The 22,777-nt window shown below is 38.8% G+C and overlaps 1 protein-coding gene across 2 annotated transcripts; it reads right to left on the minus strand.

Annotated features, from left to right (window-relative positions):
* Position 1: 1 nt before the first annotated feature.
* Positions 2-22,608, minus strand: LOC145988595 (rhodanese domain-containing protein CG4456-like). Of its 2 annotated transcripts, none has more exons than XM_083123584.1 (4): positions 22,492-22,608; positions 20,296-20,452; positions 3,984-4,143; positions 2-194 (listed from the first exon to the last, which is right to left on the minus strand). In XM_083123584.1, exons 1-4 carry the CDS (start codon positions 22,513-22,515, stop codon positions 80-82), a joined length of 456 nt encoding a protein of 151 aa, XP_082979710.1. In that variant the 5' UTR covers positions 22,516-22,608; the 3' UTR covers positions 2-79. The 2 variants fall into 2 exon arrangements, with proteins under 2 accessions (XP_082979710.1, XP_082979712.1); XM_083123586.1 differs by having other exon boundaries at positions 2-199.
* Positions 22,609-22,777: the final 169 nt, after the last annotated feature.

Genomic DNA, 22,777 nt, shown 5'->3' on the forward strand with positions numbered 1-22,777 from the left:
TTCGATCATATATTTTATGTAATACAATGCTGCAACAATCTGGAAAACCTTATCATGGATTTGTACCTTTCTCCTTGTATTATAAATCTATAAAAATATAACAAAGGAGGTGCAAGAAAGTACGACGTACTTGGATCAGATGGCGGACTTTCTGGAGTGTCTTTCCCAGTCTAGAAACCCTCCTGCGTAATGGACTGCACTGAAACAAAAAACGGAGGTGAAATTTTTATCTTTGTTTTGAAGTCCAGGAGCTGGATTTCCTACTGGAACGTTCCTTGCATTGCCTGAATCAATGTTTCGAAGTAACATTTATTTTCTTTGAGTAACTTTTACTGTAAATAGTTACTTTCCGAAATGAATAGCTGTTTACTTTTACTATTACTTTCCACAGGAGCCGCAATTATCCCTTTTGTATAGGGCATCTGACTGCCACGCGGGATACTCCGATTGGGTGAATTCAGATGGGATTTTCCAGACAATGTCTATGTATAAAACGGATCTGGGTCTCGCCCAGCCTTTCAGTAATGGGCACCTGACGGCGACCCTAGTAGGTAAAGGCGGCTGGAGCGTGGTGCTTATCGTACCATCCACGCTTCCTATGTGCGTTCATGGCGCGATACATTGCATAGGGAATAATTTTACTTATCTTTTTTACGTTTTTGCATGGAATGAAATATTCTTGCAAATTCTTGCAATACTTCGAACCAAATGCTTACCTGAAAGAATGGACCAGATGATGCTACTCTCTTTAACCGCGTGTTGCCCCAGGGTATTTATTTTAGAACGACTGGACATGTCACATGTCCTCAGAATAATAGTAGTTAATAGAATGGATGATTTCACGTGGAAATTCTTGCAGCAATGTCTGCATGAGCGACTCTGGGGCGCTCACCCAGTCTCTAATAATGGGCAACCCCCGGAGAGGAGAGGTAAAAGCGGCCGGAGTATGGTACTGATTACTTTACATCCAGTATTGCAGAAATTGTGAATATGTGAGTCCTACATCCTCAACCCCCCCCCCCCCCCCCGTCTATATGTTTTCAAGACAGGTACGATGTTACCTTTTTATATCTAAAAAGATCTTAATTAATATAATTTAATTAGAATTAATGTTAATTTTTATGACGATCAGTGGAAAGCAACATCTCACTTGTAACAGAATCTGAAACCTAGGGGTGTGGAAGGGGTCTTGCGCATAGGCGCTGACTAAAGGGGGGCAAATTATACATTTAAAAATTATTGTTGTCAGTCTTGTCCCCGCAATATTTATTTTAAGTTGGCGCCTCTGGTGTTGCACCATATCCAAAGTTATACACTGATATTATGTGAGATTCTCCTTTCTAATAATTTGATTTTGATTTGATTTGCTGTTTTAAGTCCACTTTATGCACAGTAAGGCTAATTGGGACTGGACCTACAGTTTAAAGTGGGATCCGAACCACTTGTGCCTCCACCGGGTATCGAACCCGGGACCTCTTGATTACAAGGCAATGACGCTACCACTGCGCCATGGGGAGGCCCACCTTTCTAATAATCCTGTTATTATTATACCGTGAATGAAATCAATGCTCTCCCGAATAATAATAAAAAAACATTTGGGTTGCACTCAGAAATATTGAGTTTCCAATTTACTTCATAGATAAATAAGTATGTCGCGTTATGTGTGGACAAATGGGTATATTCGTTACATATTTCATTTAACATATAATATTATTAAATATATGCAGCGCTCGAAGTGTAAATTGCTAGGTGGGGGAATGCTTGTATGGTTCAACGCTGAAACAATAAAGTAAGTGGGAATACTTACGCAAATTATCCTAACGGGGGAGGTGTTTTATGCAAATTTTCATAACTGGGAGTGGCATGTCCTACTTCGAGCACTGATTATTAAATTTAATTAATAATTGAATTAATATATATTACAGAATATTTGGGACTGTTTTACTGACTAAATTTTGATTTTTTTGATTTTTGTTTCTCGATTAATTTGTAGGAAAGATATTTTCATACTTACATTTGTCTTACATTGGTGTTTTACTTTTATTGTGAACACAATGCTATCGGTGTACACTACCGACAAGAAGTTTAAGACCACCAGGAAAAAGTGCCAAAAATCAGTAGATATGAATGTATTTCGTAATTAATGTACAAGAAACAGATGTATGAATCTGCTTGACAATGTACAAACATAGGTACATCCACTATACATCCTAATGTCACCAAATATTTTGCTTTCATCAATATGTTCGCCATGGGCCTTAATGACAGCAGCGCAAACACATGGCATGCGCTCCAATAGTTTGTCCAGATAGGATGGTTGAATGTTACACCAGGCATCGTTGATGAATTCCCATAGCTGTTGAGTGTTGCTGGGTAACTTCTTCTTTGGTCCCAGAGCAGTTCAATTGGAGAAAGATCAGCAGACTGTGGTGGCCACGTCATGAGAACTAATGCCCCTTCTCTTACCTTGCGTTCCAAATACCGTGTGCACAATTTAGATGTGTATTTGGGATCATTATCTTGTTGAAAAATAAACCCATTACCATCAAGACGACGACCAGAGGGGATGGTATGGTGTACCAATCTCTGTTGATACCCTTGTTTTACCAATGTTCCCTGAATTTTATGAAGGTCCCCCATCTGGTTTCCGGCAAAATATCCCCACATCATTACACTTCCACCCACATGTTTCACTGTGGGAACAAGACATTCTTCTTTCATTCTCTCGCCAACCTTTCGACGCACAAAGGTTCGCTAATTGCTAATTCATATTTGGATTCGTCGGTCCAGAGTACCCGTTTTCAGTTATCCGCAGTGCAACCTTGGTGCGTTTTAGTCCAGGATAATCGTTTCGTCTTGTTCACACGTCGTAACAATGGCTTTATAGCAGCTACTCTGCCATGCAGCCCTTCTTCACACACCCTCTTCACCGTTTACACAGACACAGGCGTCACTCTGCTGTTATTCAGGGAAGCAGCGATGTCTGGTGCTGTTAGGCGCCTGTTCCGTTTGCTAGTTACTGTAATATATCTATCGTCAGCTGCAGACGTTACACGAGCTCTTCCACTACGTTCACGGTCAACATGACTGTTGGTTTTACGGTATCTGTCCAATGCACAATGAACACCAGTCTTGGAAATATTCAGTTTTCTTGCTATTTCGCGTTCTGAATAACCTTCATTTTTCAGTGCACATATCACAGCACGCTTTTCAACCGAAATCGCCTGTTCCCCACGATGACGGACCATTTCACACAGCTCCACTTACCTTGTACACCTCGCACATAGTAATGGGCTCGCAATGTTTTCTGCATGAACAGCAAATTACTCTGAGCCACTGATAAGGATGCACATGAGGCTGGCTACCGTACTGACCGGTTTCACGCACACAACTGCAATGTTGCCAATTCAGCAACGTTTTTGTCACTTTCCATTTTGCCAACCACATGCTACACATTCGAAAAAAAATTGGTTTCGGGTCTTGCGAGGTTCAAACTAGACTACATTGCATTTTCCATGTGTATCGACGTCACGTCTTTCTTGGACAGGAACCGTTGGTTCCATACAACATTCCATACTGATTTTTTGGCCGTTTTTCATGGTGGTCTTAAACTTTTTGTCGGTAGTGTATGTCTTTTAAAATTAAAATTTTGCTTATCAGTCCAATTTTATGTATTTTTGAACTCTATTCTACGACTAAGGCACTGAGTTTTGGCCATATAGCACGCACAAACACACACACAGATCGACATTATCATTCGTTCTTTTGTACGTGAGTTCGACATTATCCTTAGTAAAGCATTTTTTAAGTCATGAACTAATTTCCAATTTTTGCTGTAATAACAACGAAGCTCTCTCCCCCGGAAAATTTTCAGTAGTTAAGATTTTTGACACGAGATCTTTGGTAAGGGAACAACCCTCCTTGGATTTCACACTCTGTACGTTACTGAGTATAAAAGAGGGGGAAGGGAAGGAAGAACTTACTTGCGAAAGCCCAGGCTCAACGCCATCCTCAGGGCCTGAGCGCTCCTGTTGCCCGACCGACACGAAAATACCAGCTTGGCATCCCTGCCCGGCTTCGGCTGCCTGTACTTCTTCTGGAACAGTTCTCCTGACATGTCCAGCGCTTCCTTCAGGTCGCCCACTGCAACAGAAAGCAGAAGACTGGGGGGTCTCACTCAGAACACAAGCAACAAACAACATAGTGTACTTTCGTTGTTAGGTAAGGGTGTGCGAGATCCCTAAAAGGTGGGATCGGGATTCTGGATCCCGAATAATCGGCAAATTCCAAATGGTCATTTTTCAAATTGGTCAATTCTCAATGTTTTCTGCATTGCAAGTTTCTGACGCTTCCCGGAAATTGTTAGTTTTGATTCCAGAAATGCAAAAAACAAACATTTAAGGGAAAGTAAAATGTAGAATTTGAAATTTTTCCACCGTCGGGAAATTTTTAATATCTTCCGTCCCAAAAATTTCCCGCCTTACTCGGGAAATTGCGGATTTTCCCCGTCATGACTAAAGAATTCTGTCCCGCACACCCCCTATTATTAGGTTTAGTTCTCTTGGCATAAGTACACTGCCATTTAATCTGGACTTGACCAAAAAGACTAAAATTGGTATACGCTGTAATTGTCACAATAATTCAAACACAGTTTTCCACGTTAAACTGTGAAATGTGCCATGCTTTATGATGTGGTAAACGTGAAATGTGGCTGGTAGCTACACTAGCGTGCACGTTCTTACGGGCTGATGTGCGGAACATTGCGATTTCCGAACACTTTCGCTTTTGGCACTTACAACGTTTACCACTTTTAGTCCTCCTCTATTATTTATGCTAAGAGAACTAAACCTAACAAGCCTAATTTAACAACTTAGGCATTTAGCCTAACAATTAAAATATTCCGCTGTGACGTCAGAACGAAAGGTTGATTGATCGAATTGCTTTATTTTACTTCGCTTCATGCGCCACTTTTGGCTAATTTGCGAAGATGAGGATGAGTGATGAAATTGATGAATGGACACTCACAAACATCCATGCCCAGGCCAGGAAGAACGAAATGTTGAAATCGCGTTGTGCGATAAGGGAAGGGAGGGCCGTGTTATGAGTGAGACCCTATTCGATGTGGACTGCAACGGGATCTCTTGCCTTTGAAGCATTGATGACGTCGAGGATCTCTATAGTGGAATCGCCGTATCAACCGGTGTCCATTCACAGAGCAGAACGGTTTGACAAAATCCTGTTTTCCTGCTGGCTGCTTCGTGGAGGAGGGATTTTAATGTTGCCGATTCTTGCCCAAGGAGTAGGCTTAATTGGCTGTTTGACCGAAAGTTTCCTCGTAGGTAAACGCGGCAACAGAGGGTCACTGCCATAAAGGCGGTCACCGTACCGGCTGAAAGGGCGACTCCACTGTAGTTTCTTGTGGCGCGCTGTCACTACAGCGATGTCCGTAGAACCGGGGAACTGCGGGCTGTTACTCAGCCACGCTCAACACACACATGCAAATCAGCATAAAATCAGTTTCGCATTGTGAATTGACAATGATAATGGGTTTTAAAAACAAATGCGAAGAGCTACCAAACAATACCAAGATCGTATTTGTAGGACTACACAATACTAAAAAAAAGTTGTTTCATAAAATTGATAAGAAATTTTAAAATATTAAAAATATTTAGAAAATTAAAAATATTAAAAATATTTAGAAAATTAAAAATATTAAAAATTAAGAATTGTGTTTAAAACCTTTCTACCTGCTCTCTATCTCTCTCTCTTTCTGGCTCTACAGCTCTTGGTGGGCCTTGGCCTCCTCCACAATCAGCCTCCATTCCAATCTATCATCAATTCTTCTCCTCCATCCTTTAATTTTCATTGTCCACAAGTTTGCAGCGACGTCATCTATCCATCAAGTCGGGGCCTGCCCTTTCTTCATGCATGGTGAAGCTTTCCTTTCAACATTCTTCTTGGCATCCGGTCTTCCATCATTCTCTCCACATGCCCCAACCACTTTATTCTCTGGGCTTTGACAAATCTCACTATATCTTGGCCTTTTATTGAATCATCTAGCTCTGCATTATATCTTATTCTCCAGTCGTCATCTTCCTTCACAGGTCCATATATCTTTCTTAATATTCTTCTCTCAAATATTCTGAGGGCATTTTCATCTGACAGTTTCAAAGTCCAATTATCTGATCCATAAGTGACAACTGGTCGTACCAGTGTCTTATAAATTTTAAGCTTTGTATTTCTTGCGATCAGTCTATTTCTAAACAACTGCATATTTGCAAAATATGCACGATTGCCTGCCTGTATTCTTTCCTTTATTACTTTACTCATTCATTATCACTATATACCATTGTCCCCAGATATTTAAAACAAGGAACTCCCTCAAACTTATTATCTCCAATTGTCAGATCTTGAGGTGCTCTTCTGATCTCAGAGTTAGACATTCTCATATATTTTGCCTTTTTTCATTTACATTGAGCCCTATTTTTATTGCTTCTTTTTCCATTTGCTCATAGATTTTTTTAAGTGTTCTTATTGTTCTAGAAATGATTGTAACATCATCTGCATATGCACATATTTGACTGGATTTTCCAAATATGGTTCCCTTTTGATCAACTACATTCATTACTTTGTGCAATGATAGATTAAATAATACTGCCGAAAGGCCATCCCCTTGTTTCACTCCTGTATTGAATTTAAACTCTTCGCTCAGTTTACTACAAACTTTCACTCGTGCCTTAGTACCACTCATAGTCATTCTTATTAGTCTTATTATTTTGAGGGGAATATTATACTCTTCAAGTACCTTAAACAGTTCATTTCGATTAACACTGTCAAAAGCCTGGCTGAAGTCAACAAATAAAAAATGCAAATCCACATCATGTTCATAAAACTTTTCCATCATCTGTCTAATTATAAAAATCTGATCAGTAGTGCTTCTGCCAGGGCGAAATCCACTTTGGTACTCTCCCAGTATATCTTCTCTGTAACATTTTATTCTCTCACTGATCAATCCTGACAAGATCTTATAGACCACACTAAGAAGTGTGATGCCTCTGTAATTTCCGCATATCAATTTATCACCTTTCTTATAAATTGGGCATATTATTCCAGATTTCCATTTATGTGGCATTGTTTCATTTTCCCATATCATTACAATCAATCTATGTATTGCTGCCAACAATGCGTTACCACCAAGTTTGATAAGTTCAATTATCACTTCATCCTCGCCTGGAACTCTATTATTACTTATTTTCTTCATTACAAATTCAACTTCATCAATATAGGTACTTGTACCTCATGGCCATCCCTATTTTGTACATGGGCGTCCAGAAGGGGGGCAAGGGGGGCCGTGCCCCCCCTGGAAAATTAAAGTCAACCAAAAAATATGTATTTCACTCATATAATTTCATTTTAGCCACAATAATAAGTGTTAATTATTGCATTAACACCATAAATTCAAATTTAAGCAATGTTTTTTTAGGGAACAACCCTATGTTTGGGGAAAATTTGCCTTCGTTTGCCCCCCCCCCTGGAAAAAAATACTTTCCTTGCCCCTTTCTGGAAAAAATCCTGCGGACGTCCATGATTTTGTATATTCCTATTATACTGCTCTTCTTCTTCTTGGTCTTCCACTTTACTCAAAATCCCTTTAAAGTGCCCATCTATTGAGTATCTGATTCTCTTCTACAATTACTTTCCCATTCTTATCCTTACATACTTCTATTCTTGGCTCAAATCCTATTCTCATTCTATTTATAGCTCTATAGCATTTTCTTATTTCACTTTGCTGATTTAGTTCTTCTATTTCTTGCATCTTCTTTTTATACATCATTTTCTTCTTTCCTTCTAAGTTATTTATATCTCTCAGTATTACTTCGAGTTTCCCTTTGTAGCATTCTCTCTCTAGCTTTATTCTTCTCATCTATAACCTGTATGCACTCTTCATCAAACCACTCATTCCTTTTAGTTTTCTCTTCTCCAAAAGTTTCTTGTGCTGCCTCCTTTATCACTCCTTCCATTATTTCCCATTCTTCCTCAACCACTCGAAGTCTGTTATTCTCTTTCTCCTTCAGTTTACTCTGTACCTTACTTACATATTCACTAATAACATCTTCGTCTTTCATTTCTTTCATATTCCACTTCCTTCTCTTGGCCATCTCGTTTCTTTGCACCGCTATCAATTTTTCCCTCATTACTAATTTTACCAGGTAGTGGTCGCCAGTGGCGTAGCGTTATAGTACGCCCGTACGCCCGGCGTTCCCAGATTTAAAATTTCAAAAATGCTAAAATGCTGTGATTATAAAGTAAAACGTGACTAATTTCAAATATGTTTGACCTTCATGGCATTATAATAGCTATTTTTCGCGATCCGCTTGCAACGCTCCACTCTCAACACTCGTTCTAGCATCTCTTTTCAATGCCTTTCCCGGCCGGACGCCGAGCAGGTTCGGCGTACAGGACTCCTGTATTCCTTGCTGCCTTTGTGGAGGGAAAGCGTCCATTTCTACAGCACGCGCGTAAATGGGCTCTCTTACGCCGGCGTACGAGAGGTCTACCGTGATTGGTTCATGTGACCCTTCCTGCCTTCTGAAGCAGACGACAGCGGTAGAATTCCTTCGCGCTCATGCAACTCGTGGTATGTGATGCTACAATACGCAATATTGACTGACCAGGGGCGGTGCCAGAAATTTTCGACCGGGTGGGCAGAAGCTGTATATTGAAAGATTAGGGTGGGCAGGTAGAAATTATATATATAGATAGATAGATAGATACATGAATGTATATGCATGTACGACGTAAGACACATACATGCATATGTATCCCCTTCTCTCTTACACTCCCGATTTCCCTTCACTTCTTTTCCCTTTCCTTTTCATCTTTTCTGTTTTACTCCCTAATGCCTTCTTATATCTTTCTTTCTCAGCTTGTCAACTCTTTCTCCCTTTCACTTTCTCTCGTTCCATTCTTCAAATGTTTCTCTTAACTGCCATGCACACACACACATCACATGTATTTGTATGTCTGTTTGGTGTCTTTCCTCTTCTTTTTCTTATCTATTCTCGCATCTTGTTCCACTTCTTTGTCTCCGATGGACAAAATTATTTCAAGGTAAGTGTTTGTGTGTGTGCGCCCATACATTCTAATCACATTCTTTCCTTCATGTCAATGTAGTGAAATAAATGTGAATTGGTTGCGTCACATTTTGTCCTTCAAATGCAAAAATATAAGGCACATACCTACTCTACTTTATATATTAGGCGACAGTGATAGAAATTGTGATGGTAGCTAATGGTGAAGGATTAAATTACTTTTTCGTAATTTAAATTCATGATCCTAATCATATTATTTTCATCATATCTGAATGTTTGCAGTAACGGCGATCGGATGCCAAAACTTGGGGGCAAGGACAGTTTACATTTTTGGTAGAAAGTCTTAGCATTAAGAAGCCATAGTGCGGGTGCAACAAGTGGCAAAATGTGGCGAGGAGAGGGGGAACTCCCCCTTGCTCCTCCTAATCGCCGCCACTGGATATTTGTATTAAAATTAATGCCTTATTGGAATGTAAACACACACACACACAGAGAAACCAGTTGTTTGTTCATTCTGTATATAGTATCCCCAAGCTTATGAAAGGCTATTTTGACAAAATATTGCCCAAAAGTAATAATCAAGTAACATTGAAAAATCTGTTTGCTAAGTTGTTATTCGTTTTCTGAAGTAAGTCTTCGTTACGCAAGCGGAAGAAGTAACGCACGTATGGTTAGACATTTTGTAGAATGTGATTTTGGACACAAGGATGTCATCGAAATTTATTAGTAGAACAAATACAAAATTGTTATTTTGTATACCATGCAGATATTTGAAAATGACAGGTATGTAAAATATAAATATAGGATGTCTCAGAAATATTTTCGTTTTTGAATCCGCCCTCTGGGGCAATTCGCATATTACGGAGAATTGAGATAGATCGCAAACGCTTGGCAACATTGTTAATATTTAGTTGCCATGGAGAGCTTTACGGGACAGCAACGTGCTTTTTGTGTTCGTGCGTTTTATAATAATAATTATTCTTATGTTGTTGTGCGTCATTTGTACCGGCATCATTATAACCTGGCAGGAATAAGAGACGTCCCAAGTGCAAATTTAATTAATAATGTTGGGTGAGAAAGTTTGAAAACATCCAAGGTCATCAAGATCGAACAGGAACGTTGACCGTGTGCGCCGTTGGCCCTTATTTTGTTGAAGATAATCATGGTAATGCTCAAACTGTAACTTCTAAGCGCCACTGCCAAATGATTAGGACTTTTTTACTCCTGCAATTCAGAACCATGATGGCTACAACAGAAACACGTTCTTCCAGCAAGATGGAGCCACTTCTGAAGTCACCAATGATTCACTGAATGCTCTTCATTAGTTATTCAATTAAAGTGTCTTCAGTCGCAGAGGGGACATTAGCTTGTCACCGAGAAGTCCCTATTTCATACCAGCAGAGTTTCTCTTATGGTGGTACCTTACGAGTAAGGTACAGACCCCAATGCCACAAAATTTGAAGCAATGCATTACACATTAAATTAATGCTATTCCTCGTGCAATACTTCGGCGAAAACTTTAGTTCAAGAATAATTTAATATGAAAACATGAACGGTCACCATTTGCCCAATACTCTTTTCCACAAATAAAAATTTAATGTTTAAGCTTTCTTTTGGTAATAAATTTATCTTGATACAAAAAATTTAAGTATTTATTTTAATAGTTTTAAAAACGAAGAATAACCCCATATGCTAATGAAATTATAGGTGATTATCAATGTGGATTTAAACGTAACAGATCAAATTTTTCACATCAGACACTTTGAGAAAAAGTGGGAATGTAATCAAAATATCCATCAGCTATTCACTGATTTTAAAAAGCATATGATTCAGTCAAAAGAGATAAATTATATAATATATTAGTAGAGTTTGGAATACCTAAGAAGCTTGTTAATATGATAAAAGTATGCACCAGTGAAACAGAAAGTAAAATTCGTGTGGATATTAATATGACTGACAAATTTACAATTCATGATGGGTTAAAACAAGGAGATTCATTATCTCCATTGCTCTTTAATTTTGCCTTAGAATATGCTGTTAGGAATCTAAAAGTAACTAACAGAGGACTAAAAATAAACAGTGTGACTCAACTGTTAGCACGTTAGCACGTGCAGATGATGTATAGTTATTAGGGGATGATATAAATACAATTAAGAATAATGCTAAAATAGTTTTCAAAGCAGCTAAAGAGATAGGTTTGGAAGTTAGCAAAGAGAAAATTAAATATATGCTTACAGGTCGAAACAAATTGTTAGGTAATAATCAAAATCCAATTATTGATAACAACTCGTTTGTACCAGTTTCCAAATTCAAGTACTTAGGAGTATTACTAACAAATGAAAACGATATTAAAGAGGAAATAAAAAGCAGGCTTAATTCAGGAAATGCATGTTACTTTTCTCTTCATAAACTTTTGTCTTCTCGTATAATATCTAAGAAACTAAACGTTAAAATATACAAAACAGTGATTTTGCCTGTATTATTATATGGGTGTGAAACTTGGTTCCTTACATTGAAAGAGAAACATAAATTGAGAGTATTTGAAAATAAGATCCTTACGAAAATATTTGGACCTAAAAGGGATGAGGAGACAGGTTAGTGGAGAAGGTTACATAATTTAGAACTACATAATTTGTATTAATGTCCAGATATTATTAGAATAATTATATCAAGAACACTTAGGTGGGCAGGCCATGTGGCACGAATGGGAGAGGAAAGAGGAGTTTACAGGATTCTTGTTGGGAAACCTGATGGTAAGAGACCTGTAGGAAGACCAAGACGAAGATGGAGGGATAATGTTGAGATGGACCTTAAGGAAATCGGTAGGGATGGAAAAGAGTATATAGATCTTGCTCAGGATAGGGACAGATGGAAGGTCTGTGTTGCTGCAGCCATGAACCTTCGGGTTTAAGAAGGCTAGAGAATTAGTTACTTAGTTAGTTTTAAAAACGAAAATATTTCTGAGACACCCTTTATAAAAAGTGTAATGAAACAAGGAAAGGTACGCTTCTGGAATTTCAATGTAGACCTAATTAAAAAGTCGAAATAATTTATTGTGTTGCTGGAGGAAGCAACACTGAGGTTTTTATTTGTTTATTTAGATATTATTTTAATCATACGCAGGCCGGTATTTATGTATGTGAAAACCCGGTGTTTACAACACCAAGATCCCACCCCAATCCCCTCAGTGTCAGTTATAACTTTTCGCCAAGCAACATGAGATGGGACGTATTTCTTTATTTTTCATCACATTCGAAACATTCGAAGTATGTAATTTTTTCTTTATGTGCTACTTTTCAAAGCAGTTTTTCCCCAGTGAAGTCCCGGAGCTGCAGCTCTCAAGCTCGCGCTAAACCCTGATCTCATTTTGACCATACCCTGCATAATTTTGCGACTCATAAGCCTACTAGCTGCTTCTAATCATAGAAGTATTCAATTGGTCACAGTCATCTTGTTTCAAGATCTGTGGTAATTCCTTTTGCTTTCTATGACGAAGTTAAATCAGCTTTTTATGGGATGATGATATGCGAAAATTTCTAGTATAGAATATATTCATTAGTACATGTAATGAACACCAGAATACACATATTTATTGTAACATTCACATATCTCTAATTATATGTACTTAATGAATTTGATTGGGTGGGCAATCGGGTGGGCACAGGAATTTTTGGGTGGGCGCTTGCCCACCCGTGCCCACCCCTGTCGCCGTCCCTGTGACTGACGTAACTTTACCAATCTCAAATATACTGCTTCTTAATGGCCACTGCATTGTATGATTTATCGCACGAACAGCGATGTGCATTAGAAACTAAAAGATCAACACAGTTTTTGTGAAGTAAGTTGGTGAAGTCCTCGTGGTAGAAATTCAGCCTGTTGCTGCTCTACCACTTAACTCGCAAAACTATTAATTTTTTTTATTGTATTTTTTCGTTATTATCTAACTGCTTAATATTGTGTCAATGGAAATGTTTAGCATTCATTTGAAAACTCTTAACATCGAATGGTCTCTGGAGAAAATTATTTTAAAATGTTTATCAGCATTCTCAAGATGTAATAAACAGTGGACTGAATTACTAATCGGCACTGTTACGTCAGTAGAGTGTACGATATTTGGATTATCCACTCTGCTTTGCACAGTGCGCCAAGACGACAGAGGTCCCTGGTTCGAATCCCAGCGTGAGCACGGGTGTTCTTTGTCAGTGTCCCTTCATCAATATCATCACTCATATTCATATTTGCGATTAAGCAAAAGTGGTAGAAAAGCGAAGTAAAATAAACCAAATCAATGAGTAGTTGGATCAACCACAACAATGACGTCTGCTGTTGTTCAAAGGCGCTTGTGATTCAGGTAGGTTTTCTAATGACTTGCGTCATGCAGAAAGGTATAAAACATCAGAGTTCAAAACATTTGTGGCATAGTGAGGCATCTAATTGTGTAGCTAAAACATGCATGGATGATGTTTTATTGAAAACCCAGCTGACTTCAGGCAAATAAACAATACCTGCGGCGACTAATACCATAAGTACATTATTAAGCAAGAAAGGGCCGACCCTTCCTTCGGACTTGGCGTTCCCACCCGAAATGTCCATGCTACGCCACTGATGGCAACCTTAGCAGAAAGGTGATCCAATAGTAAGCGTTGTTGCTGCCGTGCCTACTGTCAATCGCAAGTTTGGGGGCCGGGACAGCCTTGAATAAGCTACATGGGAATGCACAAATGTACTTTCGTGACAACAGCGTGTGCCTATTGCCTAACGATGAACATTTATTTCCCTGCTTCCTGATTGATGCAGGAAATGTCGAGCAATCTCTAACGCGGAAAAGGTGACAGACTGGACTAAACGCCGTTTAATTGTCGATGTTTATTATCTGGTCTTCGATTGTGTGTGCATCACCAGTGGCGTGCCCAAGAGGAGTGTTGGTGGGGACCGTAACACCCCCCCCCCCCACCCTTGATTAAGTATTCCTAAAAAAGAACGCCAAAGGCAGTAAAAGATGGCAAAATGACGGCTGGCTGTTAAAAAGGTATACGTAACCCTCAGGCACGTATCTAGAAATATGTTTCGTGGGGGAGTTCCGAACCAAGTGTCTCAGGAATAAAAATAATAATTATAATAACAATAATAATAATAATGTTTAAATTAAATAATTATATTTAACCAAATTAATACTAATTACAATACGCAAATTAATATATTATTATTACACGAATAGGTAAAAAGACTATAAGAATATAGATATAATAGCGCATATTCATTACGTAGCTTACCTGTAGTTAAGATCTGAATAATTTACATAAAAATAAGTGCCCTGGCAATGATTTAATGTCAAATAGATGAATAATTGAATATTTATCGAATAACAAAAATTATGTTACATGTACTTGGAGAAAAGTAAGTTTCTGATTAATATCTTATGCATATTATTTTGAGTAGAAGTGTACATAAATATTCTTTGTATTGTCATTCAAATCCGTATGATCCCAATAATATTTGTCTTCTAAAAAGTTCAGAGATTAATAACCATCGATTATGCAACAAATGCCAATATTTTCATTACTTAATTTTAGTACTTGGTAAGTCTTTCGGGGGGTCCGGACACCTGAACCCCTTTAAATACGTCCTTCCTGTCCTTCAAAGCCGTATGATCCCAATATAATCCTTGTCTTCCAATAAGATCAGAGGAATTTATACAAGAAATGCTAAACGGGTATTTTTTCATTATTTAGTTTATATATTTAATAAGTCTTTCGGATGGGGAGGGGGGGGGGGTCCGGACCCCTTAAATACGTCCTTTCCGTTCTTCAAAGCTGTATGATACCAATATAATTCTTGTCTTCCAATAAGTTCAGAGGAAATTATACAACACATGGTAAACTAGTATATTTTCATTATTTAATATTCGTACCTAATAAGTCTATCGGGTAGGGGGAAGGGGTCCGGACCCTCGAAATACATCCTTCGTGTCCTTCAAAGCCGTATGATCCCAATATAATCCTTGTCTTACAATAAGTTCAGAGGAAATTATATAACAACGGCTAAACGAATACATTTTTCATTATTTAATTTTAATACTTGATAAATCTTTCGGGGGGGGGGAGATCCGGACCCAGGGGCGGCGCCAGAAATTTTCGACCGGGTGGGCAGAAGCTTCATATTGATAAATTAGGGTGGGCAGTATAAATGTAAGACCATATATAGTATATATATATATGTAAGACGTATGTATCTCCTTCTCTCCTACACTCCCGATTTTCCTCTTACTTCTGTTTCCTTTCCATTTCTTGTTTTCCTCTTTATTCTTTTCTTATCTATTCTCGCATCTTGTTCCATTTCCTTTGTCTCTGATGGACACAATCATTTCAAGGAAGTGTTTACCCATGCGCAACCATACATTATAACCACATTCTTCCATGCATGTTAATACAGTGAAATAAATGAGAATTAGGTTTAAGCTTGTGTTGCAAATACAAGGCACATACTTGATTTTATGCATTCGGCGACAATGATAGAAAGTGTGATGGTAGACAATCGTAAAGTTTCTCGTAATTTAAATGCATAGCATAGTATTTTCATCGTATGAGTTTTTAACTGAAAGAGTTTTCTTACTTCTTGGGGGTCACTTTTCTTAGGTTACAAGGTTTGTGCAACTGAGAAATCTATCTGAATTTGTAGTAGCGGCGATTGGGTGCCAACATTTGAGGGGTAAGGACAATATACTTTTTCTTGGTAGAAAAGGCTTAGCATAAAGAGGCCATAGTGCGGGGGCAAAAAGTGGCAAAATGTGGCGGGGGAACTGCATTCCCCACTTCCCGGTCCTCCTAATCACCGCACTTTATTTTTTCTATTAAAATGAACGTCTTATTAGGAATGATTTAAAACACACACGGAAAACAAAATTTTTTGTTCATTGTCCATGAAGTATTCCTAGGCTAATGAAAGGCTATTTTGACAAAATATCACTCATAAGTAATAAACAAGTAAGATTGAAAAATCTGTTCAGAATTCAAGAGATTATTAGCTAAGTTTCTATTCGTTTCCTGAACTGTCATGTTACTAATGCGGGAGAAGGAAGCAATACACGTATGGTTACATGAACATATTTTTTGAGGTAACAAAATTATTTAGGATACAAGGAATTCATAGAAGTTGATCACCGTGCCAGTAATAATTCATCCATTTTTCATAGATGTCTTGGGTTGTATGTCATGACCATTTCGAACACACTAGAATGTCAACCTCTATCCTGTGCAGCATACGTTGGAAACTTTATTCTTTCAGGGCAACGAGTCCCTGGCGCCTGGAACCACTGTCAAAGTAATAATTTATGAGGGTTTGTATTTTGAGTGTCAGCATGTGTTTGTTTTCGCCCCTTCGTTACATTCATCTAATCACCATTGAACCTTACCGTCGTCATTATCAAAATTAGCAGAAAAATGACTTAAAATAAAACAAATCAACCAGAACTTATTCTTCCAAAAATGGAGTTTCATTAGTTCATACCTCTTAGAAAGTTGAGGTGGTAGTTTCAATTGCACAGCGTTTCATTAGTGGATCAAGGCAGCTAATTACGTGAACAATGACATTGTTTTCCGAATGTCTCAAATATTTGTTTCAGGCACTCACCCTCTTAAAATGGACGCATCTTCTGTGGTGATAAAATGACACGTTTGGTGCGAGTTCTTTCTGTATATATTTTCTTCCCAATGGCATAACGCTGTCGTTATAATAGAGAGGCCCTGTGTTCGACTCTCTCTCCTCTGGTGGAAGCACAATGCACACTGGTTCGGACTACACGGTAAACTGTAGGTTTAGTCCCGATTAGCCTATCTGAGCATAAAAGTGGGCTTAAAAACAATCTTAACAAAATCGTCTTCTGGATACTTCGTGACATAACTTTATTTTTCTTTACTTCAGCTGCATCTACAGATTCTGTTGACATTTTCGGCTGATTCATATGGCAAAATTTATGTGTGGAACGAGGATTTCTAAATAGGATAAGCCACTCATTAGCAATTGAATAATTCTGTAGCTTTTTCCACACATAAATGGTTTATTAAAATTTATTTACTTAGGTATTGTAGTGATTATTGTGATTCCTACTTATTATTAGAACTAATATAAAGTTGATATTTCACATACCATATTGATATATGAAGATAACAGGTATATAGAAATTATAATGAAATAAAAAAGGGACACTTCTGGAATTTCAATGCAGAGCTAATTAAAACTATATTATACTCTGATCACATCACCTCCAGATTCGACCGAGATCAAGAAAGTATGGGGCCCTAACTCCACACCCCTATATGCCTTCATGGCGTGGTGCAGAGCACAGGGGAGCACTTTACATTACTTTATATTATATTCTCTATCATACTTAAACCCGAAGGTTTATGGCTGCAGCAGCACAAGCCTTCCATCGGTCCCTATCCGGGGCAAGATCAATCTAATCTTTCCAATCCTTACCGATTTCTTTCAGGTCCATCTCAACGTTATCCCTCCATCCTCGTCTTGGCCTTCCTACTGGTCTCTTACCATCAGGTTTCCCAACAAGAATCCTGTAAACTATTCTGTCCTCTGCCATTCACGTCACATAGCCTGCCCATCTAAGTCTTCTTCATTAAATTATTCTAATAATAATTAAAAAGTCGAAATAATTTATTGTGTTGCTGAAGAAAGTAACGCTAAGATGAGGTTTTTATTTGTTTATTTGGAGATTTATTAACCATACCCAGGCAGGGATTTATATACGTATGTGGAGGCCCGGAGCTGCAGTCCTCACGTTCATCCTAAATTCTGATCTAATTTTGATCATACCCTGCATAATCGTGAGCCTCCTAAGCCTACTAGCTGCTTTTAATCACGGAAGGATTCATTTGATCACAGTTTTTGTTTCAATAGCTCTAGTAATTACTTTCACTTTTTAATGACAAAATTGGCTTTCTATGGGTTGATAATATATGAACACTTCAGCATAGATAATATTCGCAAGTTAAAAATACATGTTATGAACACCAGAATACACTCATTTATTGAATCATTCATATATCCCCAAGTATATGTACTTATTGAATTTGATTGGGTGTGCAATCGGGTGGGCACAGGAATTTTTGGGTGGGCACTTGCCCACCCGTGCCCACCCCTGTCGCCGTCCCTGACGGACCCCAACACTAAATACGTCCTTGGTAACCCTCCCTTTCGAGGCACGCCATAGTGCATCAGTAGCGTACAGTGGGATCCATGAGTATTACCGTGCAAATTGTCCATGACTATTTTCATTGATCTTTCTCTTCCATCCTATGTGTTTTTAAGCGATGGATTTTTATGTATGCTGGTGCAGAACTTGTCAACAGCTTGTTTTGAGTTTTCTTTAATTCTTGAAACTCTTATTGGGTCAAGGTGATGGACAATTCGCACGGTAATACACATGGATCCCACTGTAGCTACAATACTACAGCGCCTAGAATAACGTAGTGTGGAGAACGGCATGGCTCTGCGCTCTCTGGCTGGTTCCACTCGAAAATGATCCGCTAGAGGCGCTGGTGTTGACCCCGGTGCTTGGTGTTCGACTGCTTATAATGGAAGTAAATGGAGTTTTCGCTGCAACGTCTGATTCTTTTACATGTAGCATTTCTATGAATGTGATAATTGCTATGATATTTGGTACAGTGGGCGTGAAGATATTAACGAACATTCTAGACAGTCGACCACGTCCTGTTATCGTCATACTTTAGTTAATAATACGGGAGAAAAAATACGCGTGGAATGTTCTTGGCAACTAAATTTTTGTGTATGAATTAGGTTCATTATTATTATCATCATCATTTCTTTTAAAGATATACACACTGAAGCATTTGTATTTTTGATATTTACTGTCTCTTTTCTTCCGCTTTAAACTAATCGCGGCGATGATGATGATAATGATGATTGCATGAAACGACAAGGGGAACCCCACAAAACTTTCTTAGTGCCATCGACGTGAGTGTAAGGCAACTTTCAAACCAATGGGACAAGCAAGACGGGATGTTCACACTGTCACACTAGTGACACACACTTCCAGACTGTAAAATAGCATTCATTGCACATGAGGGTCCAAACAGCAAACGACACGTTCATATGGCGTATTCGCGTGCTACTTGTTACTTCGGTCGGAAAGCTCCTTAAAGGAAGGGTGCTGAGACCGAAGCGACGCGCTACAGGGGGGGTTCCCAACTAAGTGACAAGCGACATGGTGCCTTCGGTCTATTAGCAAGCGTTGTTTGCGAACAACAGATAGGCGACACGATAAACCGCACATTACAACAACCGATCTAGGCGACAGGATAAGCCACACGTGTCGCTTTCTCGCTTCTGCGTCGCTCAAACTGGGCCATTCCCTCAATATCTTGCAACATGTTGCCGTGGTTTGTTGTTCGTGCATACGCGATGCAATGAGTGTCTTGCTTTAGTGAGATTGCGCACCAAAGCGACAAGCGGCACGCGACACTTATCGCTTGAGGATTTCACCAACCGAACGCTGGCCTGTGCTTCCCGTCATGCCGCTACGATGTGAAATGTTGCTCTTGATTGGCTCCTTTCCAAGCAACATGTGTCACTTCGGTATGAAAGTTGCCTTGGACCGAATGATCCGTGTCGCTTTGGTGTGAAATCCTCGTATCGTTTGTCGCGTGTCGCTTTGGTGTAAAATCTCCTTGAGGAAACGGTGCAGTCAGAGCTTTTGTCCCTACGGTTCGAAAGGTTGCATTGATTTCCGACTGCTCGCTTTCAAGCCACATTTGTGGTTTGTCGCCTCGGTATGAAATATCTCTCAGGATACTATTTATATTCTAATAACATAGAAAAATAAACTCTAATACACAGTCCAAGACCTGACGATGCACATTGCGATGTTTCTTCTTGTGTTACGCATGCTATTTATTTATTAATTTTATTTTACTTTTCTTTCCAAATTAATGCCATTTCGTGACTGCAAATCACTCCACAAATATAACTGTTTCCATCAATTCACTTACCGTCTTTCTAGAGAAACAAATCTACACAATATATTCCAAAAACTAACTAAGCAGCATTACTTTCATAACAAAATTAGCACCTGGGTCGATCGCACTGCCATCTACTTGTCATCGTCTCGGGGAACCAGTTTCTTGGGTCGTTTTCCACACTACGTTATTCAAGGCGCTGTAACAATACTCACGTGGGATGTTGATGCTGCCTGGAAGGGGGCCCGTCGCTCTCACTTCGTCAGGATCCCGGACGTCAACGAAGAAGCCTTCGCCGCTCTGCTTCAGCTTGATGATGTCGTTGTAGTTCAGGCTACGGCTGGCTTCCTGCATCGACATCGTGCATCCGAGCTGTGGAGGAATAAATGGCCAGATGAATGACTCGACGATGAATCGAGGACTCCCTCCCACTTGGAACAAATGTTATTTTCAGTCTTTAGAAAGGTACGTTTTTAGTAACTGAGTTACAGTTATCTCACTCGACTGATTGATTGATTTAGTTGGTGTTTTAAGTCCACTTTATGCACAGTAAGGCTAATCGGGACTGGATCTACAGTTTAAAGTGGCATCCGAACCACTATGTGCCTCCACCGGGTATCGAACCCGGGACACCTTGATTACAAGGCGACGATGATACCACTGCGCCATCGGGGAGGCCTGTTATCTCACTCGATAAGTAACATAACTTTGGTTAATCATCTGAGAAAGTAACTCCCGTGACAGTTATCATTTTTTTTACTACTATTCATTAAATTGAAGTTAACCTCAAAGTAAAGCTCTGTAAATGATGATATTTTTTTGTGAAGCATAATGTTGTTAATTACTGTTGAGCCATGAAGCTGTGCCATGTGCAGGATGATTGTTGCAGATTATATACGAGGGCTGTGCGAAATTGTTGCAGATTATATACGAGGGCGGTGCGAAATAATAAAAAACGTAAAGCTACCCCCATCACATTGCAGCATTCAGTGAAGGCACATGGGTGATGTGGAGATAGGGTTCCGGACGACTCAATACTTGTCGCTTGCAAATGGACATCCAGAAATATGTGTAGCCTTTCGTCTACAACACCACAATTTGCACATGTCGCTTGTTGCTTGCCCGTCATTCAGACTGGACAGTTCCCTCACTAGCGTGTGCAAGGGTTTATCCAGAATTTCCCGTTTGTGAATTTAAGTTCGTATTAGGGGCCCCAATATGACCATAAATGAGTCTGTGCGGAAAAAAAATGTAAGTGGGTATTAAGGACGTTCTAAGGGTGGTGTTAGCGAGTGTTGGGGATATGTGAAAAAATCACAGCTTCATCGTGTGGCCTCGATCTAATGGTCGCGCATGTGCAGCGATTTTTTTTCTTTTAACACAGGCTGGAGGAGAACGTTTCGCTTCTGCCTTCGGTATGAAACCCCCATGTCATTTGTCGCTTGTCACTTCATTCTGGAAGCTCCCTAGCTTAGTCAGTAATTTATCCACACCCTGACACGCTCCCAAATGTATTTAACACTCCACTAAAATTTTTCACGAAAGCCCAATTTATGCTAATTTTGGCTCGAAATTAACAACTATACAAAAACAACTATAAATTTGGACACCAGCCACCCCCTCCGCAAATGGAAAATTCTGGATAAACTCCTGAGCACAGTTACTTCGATTAACGACATTAACAGTTACAGTAGTGAATAAAATTATGACTCGCTAAAAATATCTAAATATATTTTGCGCCACATATATTTTCAAGTATAAGGGACTTCTAACGAGTTCAAAAAATTGAAGCGTTAGAATTATATTGTATTGTCTTAGATTATATTCAACCATCGGATTGTGCAAAATGTCAATAAACAATGTATAAATGACGTTGAAGTGTATTAGAACATGAAATTGCAGAACTATAAATTCTCTGTTGCATATTTTCTGTACAATTTTACTATTTTTAACAGCAACACATAGCTACGTTGGAACATACTTAGGATGATCGGAAAATGGCACATAAGTCACAAACTGCGATTTTCTGTTGCATTCATTTACATCGCGACTTAATGTGAACATTGAATCAATTAAAACAAATATTATATTAAGTATGAGTTTATATTAGGAATGTGTAAAGATCCTAAACATTATGCTGTAAAATTGCATTTTTTGACGGTTTTTTTTCCGAACAGCCTAGATATTTAACACATTTTTTCCCTCGTAGCTCAAATTAATCCAAAACATCGTCAAAGAGGAAAAAAAGAGAAATGGGTCGGTAGAGTACTTACTTACATAATTAAAATATGCCGAAAAGGACGGTTTGTAAAAATAAATTAGGCCTATAGCTTGTATCCGAGAAAATAAATCGATTAAGTGTAAATAAAGTTGACATTTATTTCAACTAACATGAAAATGAAATATTTTACCTTATGTTCGTGAATGCCAAACATCACCCATTTTGTCGAATGCTTCTTGCTGTTTATCAAAGAGCTTATATAACGCTCTTTGCTGTTTATCAAGCTCGGATACAAAGACTTCGTAAGTGCAGGATAGACAAATTCGTGGTGCTGATTGTTGCGAATTTCGTCCCTCAATGTTGACTGACGCCATATAATCTTAGTCTGTGATATAACATCCAGACATTCAAGGTATTCTATTTCATTTATTCGAATTAAAGTTATTGTAATTCATAACTATTGGATAATTTAATAT

This window comes from Lepisma saccharinum, chromosome 6 (assembly GCF_977018435.1).
Source record: "Lepisma saccharinum chromosome 6, izLepSacc3.1, whole genome shotgun sequence".
Taxonomy (NCBI): Eukaryota; Metazoa; Arthropoda; class Insecta; order Zygentoma; family Lepismatidae; genus Lepisma; species Lepisma saccharinum.